This window comes from Myotis davidii, unplaced genomic scaffold (assembly GCF_000327345.1).
Source record: "Myotis davidii unplaced genomic scaffold, ASM32734v1 scaffold324, whole genome shotgun sequence".
Lineage (NCBI taxonomy): Eukaryota > Metazoa > Chordata > Mammalia > Chiroptera > Vespertilionidae > Myotis > Myotis davidii.
In genome coordinates this window covers 396,521-400,745 of record NW_006295053.1, presented here as the reverse complement: position 1 = coordinate 400,745, position 4,225 = coordinate 396,521, and the positions used below count along the sequence as shown (strand labels likewise).

Sequence of the window (4,225 nt, the reverse complement as noted above, 5' to 3'; positions counted from 1 at the left end):
GACAGGCTGCCCCGTGGAGCGGTGGGCGGGGCTCCGTGGAGCGGTGGGCGGGGCTCCGTGGAGCGGTGGGCGGGGCTCCAGGAGGTGATGAGTTTGGAGGACACGCTGGGCCAGGCTGGTCAGAAGGGCTGTGCGGGAAGGCTGGGCCTGCAGGCGGTCCTGGGAGCTGGTGGCTGGAGCCGTCCGGCCTCCAGGAGCCTGTAACCCTGCACGGGGGGAAGCCCAGGGCACTTGGTCTCTTCTCCCCGAAAGGATCTTGACCTCAGCTGAGGCACCTGTCTTCCCCCACATCTTAGCTCCGCCTGTCAGAAGCTTTTTTCCCTTTCTTTGGTGTGATGTGGAAAACAGCTAACTCCCTGGGGTGGGGCCCAGAACAGCTCAGCGGCCAGCTGGTTCTTGCCTCTCCCTCCAGGGACTCTGTAAGCTGGGCTCGGCCGGAGGGACTGACTTCAGCATGAAGCAGTTTGCCGAGGGCTCCACCCTCAAACTGGCCAAGCAGTGTCGGAAGTGAGTCACCCGGCGTTGCTGCGGCCCCACCTCGCGGCTTGCCCTCAGGAGGGGCTCTGGGAGGCGGGGTCTCCTCACTGCCCTGCTCTCCCCCAGGCGACCCTCCTGGTCCTGCCCTGTGAGCTGCTTCCTGTTTTGAATGGAAGCCCAAGCCCCTGGCGTTCCCTCCCTCCCCACCCCCTGTCCGATCCTGGTGGGCCCCTTCACACCACTCCGTCTGACGGTTGTCCCTGCCCTGCCTGTCCCCAGGTGGCTGTGCAATGACCAGATTGACGCGGGCACTCGGCGCTGGGCAGTGGAGGGCCTGGCCTACCTCACCTTTGATGCTGACGTGAAGGAGGAGTTCGTGGAGGACGAGGCGGCCCTGAAGGCTCTGTTCCAGCTCAGCCAGGTAGCTCCTGGCTCTGCAGTTGCCCCGGGACTCTGTCTAGGGTTAGAGCCCAACTGGCTTCCTCGGTGACCATGGCCAGTGGGGCTCATGGCCCCAGGGAGGGAGGGCTGGCAGCTGGAGTGGTCCCACTGTGTGGCGTCCGGAGGGGTCCCACTGTGTCACGTGGGCATACTCGCCGCCTCACAGTGTTGGAAACGATGAACTCTCCAGAGGAGTTGGGGCTCACATGTGTGAGTTCCCCAAATCTGGAGCCGGGCTGGGGCTTGGGCAGGTTCCCAGATTCGTCCTGGTGCCCAAGCCGTCCAGCCAAGGGTAGAGCTGGGGTCCGGGGCGCGGGCAGCATTGGTGTCAGCTGCCTGCCCCCTGCCCCCGGCAGTCCGAGGAGCGGTCGGTGCTCTTTGCGGTGGCCTCGGCGCTGGTGAACTGCACCAACAGCTACGACTACGAGGAGCCCGACCCCAAGATGGTGGAGCTGGCCAAGTACGCCAAGCAGCACGTGCCCGAGCAGCACCCCAAGGTGAGGGCCTCCGGGAAGGAGCTTGGGGGAAGGAGCTCCACGGGGACCATGTGAACCGGGGCACCCACGCCTTCCATTGAAGGGGCTTCTTCCCCTTGGTTTTCATGGCCATCCATCTGCTGTGAGGAGGGTCCCCTCTCCCTGTCCAGTGACCGGAGCCCCTGTGCTCAGCCGCCTCCTTCCCCAGGACAAGCCGAGTTTCGTGCGGGCCCGGGTGAAGAAGCTGCTGGCGGCGGGCGTGGTGTCGGCCATGACGTGCATGGTGAAGACCGAGAGCCCCGTACTGACCAGTTCCTGCCGGGAGCTGCTGTCCAGGTGAGCCTGCGCCATCCGAGGGAGCGGGGCCTGGTGCCGTGCCCTCGGGTGGGATGTCTGCCCGCCGGGCCCGGCCGCCCACCACCGCGCCTTCTCCCCGCAGGGTCTTCCTGGCTTTGGTGGAAGAGGCGGAGGACCGCGGCACGGTGGTCGCTCAGGGAGGGGGCAAGGTGAGCGTCCCCCTCCCCCCTGGGTCTGTGCTGTAAAACCTGGCTCAGTGGCTGCTGTACCAGCAGCTGGTGTTAGATGTGGAGCAAAAAGCAGCATATATGGCCCTGGCCAGCTTGGCTCAGTGGATAGAGCGTCAGCCTGCGGACTGAAGGGTCCCAGGTTCGATTCCGATCAAGGGCACATGCCTGAGTTGTAGGCTCAGTCCCCAGTAGGGGGCGTGCAGGAGGCAGCCGATCAATGATTCTCTCATCATCGATGTTTCTATCGCTCCCTCTTCCTCTCTGAAATTAAAAAAAAAAGCATTATAAATGGCGGGAGGAACGTCCTCCTGCTGGGGGGGTGATGCTGAAGGCGCTGGGCTCCTGTTAGGGTGCTGAGTCGGCCTTTCCCTGTGTCATTGACGCCTTAGCCCCCTGCCCAGCACAGCCCATGTCTAGCTCTTGAATGGTGTTTCCGTAATTGTTTGGGTGGCCTAATGGGAGACCTCAGAGAGGTGACGAGGGTCTGAGCCCCGTGATCTGCAAGCCTTGTGGGGGGCGGAGAGGGGATAGTGAGGGCGCACAGTCAGGGCATCGGGGCCTGACAGCGTGGGCCTCACGCTCCAGGCACGTCATGATCCCTGAGGGCTTGTCCCTATAGGCTCTGCTCCCGCTGGCCCTGGAAGGCACGGACGTGGGGCAGACAAAGGCCGCCCAGGCTCTCGCCAAGCTCACCATCACCTCCAACCCAGAGATGACCTTTCCCGGAGAGCGGGTGCGTGTCCTCCCGCCCAGCCCTGGCCCCCCCTCCACCCCTCGCTGGGCCCTGATGGCCTCTGACCCGGCTGTGGCTCCTCCTTAGGACCCACAGGAAGTGGCAGCTTTGCCGAGCCGGGATGGGGAGGGCAGCCTGCTGCTGGGGTTACCGCCAATTGCAGGGTCAGCGGGCTGGTGGGGGCTGGGCCGTGTAGTCCTGACATGTGGGGGGCACATCGCAGGTCTATGAGGTGGTCCGGCCCCTCGTGTCCCTGCTGCACCTCAACTGCTCAGGCCTGCAGAACTTCGAGGCGCTCATGGCTCTCACGAACCTGGCGGGGATCAGTGAGAGGCTCCGGTAAGGCCCTCGGGATGCGGGCCTGGGCGGGGTTTCGGGGCTTAGGTTACCCCCAGGGAAGCACTTCACAGTTTGGTCCTTGCTGTGTTTGAGAGCCTCTGCCATACAGCGGAGGGGATAGTTCCGCGAGGGCAGGGTTCTCAGCCATGCCCTGGCCGGTGTGGCTCAGTGGGTGGAGTGTCAGCCTGCAGACCGGAGGGTCCCGGGTTCGATTCCGATCAAGGGCACATACTTCAATTGCAGGCTTGTCCCCTGGCCCCAGTCAGGGCATGTGTGGGAGGCACCCAATTGATGTGTATCTCTTACATCGATGTTTCTCTCTCTGTGTCTTTCCCTCCCCTTTCCACTCTTCCTTAAAAAAAAAAACAATGGAAAGGTCTCTTTGGGTGAGGATTATGAAAAGAAAAGATAAGGCTCTTGGCCATAACTGCAGGCTCCAGAGTCAGGCAGCCTGGGTTCGAGTCCTGGTTTCTCTGGTTACTGGTGTGTAACCTCAAACGAATACTTAATCACTCCATGCTTCAGTTTCCCCCTCTGTGAAATGGGATGGTTATAGTACCCGCCTCGTCGAATCCTGGTGAAAAGAATTAAATGAGAAAATACATGTAAAAGCTCTTAATACGAAGGTGCCTGGCTCCCAGTGATGTGCCCTATTGATATGTATTTGCTGTTATTACTCATTGTGACCTTGACTGCATGGCTCACTCCGCAGCCTTGGTTTTCTCTTCTGCTAAGTAGTCACGCCAGTCACACCTGCACCTCCAGCAGGGGCCGTGGGAGGAGGAGGTCAGACAGCCTGAGTGCCAGGTCAGGGTCAGGGCTCAACGCAGTGTCAGCATCACCATCGCCACCACCCTCTGCGAACTCCTAGTTCAGGGCCTTTCCCCTGGCCCCACGTCAGCGCCCAGGCCTGGCTAGAAGGTTGGAACCACTGCAGTTCACACCTGGTGCAGGAGGGCCCTTGGACATTGCCCGGAAAGCCCTTGGCCCAGGGCCGGATTGTACGGGGATGCCAATCCGCCCACCTTGGCTCCGCAGGCAGAAGATCCTGAAGGAGAAGGCGGTGCCCATGATTGAGGGCTACATGTTTGAGGACCACGAGCTGATCCGCCGGGCGGCCACAGAGTGCATGTGCAACTTGGCCATGAGCAAAGAGGTGAGGCGTGACCCAGGCAGCCCCGTGGGCAGGGGTGCAGAGGTGCCTGTGCCCTGGGCGGCCAGCTGACCAGGTC

At 62.2% G+C, this 4,225-nt stretch overlaps 2 protein-coding genes across 2 annotated transcripts in view; both read left to right on the top strand.

The window, feature by feature from the left end:
• MAN2A2 (mannosidase alpha class 2A member 2) overlaps nt 1–2,264 on the top strand; it is a 53,939-nt gene extending 51,675 nt beyond the window's left edge. Inside the window, exon 26 of the mRNA XM_006769602.2 lies at nt 2,253–2,264. The gene's annotated coding sequence lies outside the window, so the exon portion shown is untranslated. The remainder of the gene's footprint in view (nt 1–2,252) is intronic.
• Nucleotides 1–4,225, top strand: part of UNC45A (unc-45 myosin chaperone A) — a 15,196-nt gene that overhangs the window by 9,676 nt on the left and 1,295 nt on the right. Inside the window, exons 11-18 of the mRNA XM_015567735.1 lie at nt 370–507; nt 757–898; nt 1,275–1,415; nt 1,603–1,730; nt 1,834–1,900; nt 2,541–2,654; nt 2,878–2,993; nt 4,032–4,191. Of these exons, the coding sequence (XP_015423221.1) occupies nt 370–507; nt 757–898; nt 1,275–1,415; nt 1,603–1,730; nt 1,834–1,900; nt 2,541–2,654; nt 2,878–2,993; nt 4,032–4,191 (1,006 nt within the window). The remainder of the gene's footprint in view (nt 1–369; nt 508–756; nt 899–1,274; nt 1,416–1,602; nt 1,731–1,833; nt 1,901–2,540; nt 2,655–2,877; nt 2,994–4,031; nt 4,192–4,225) is intronic.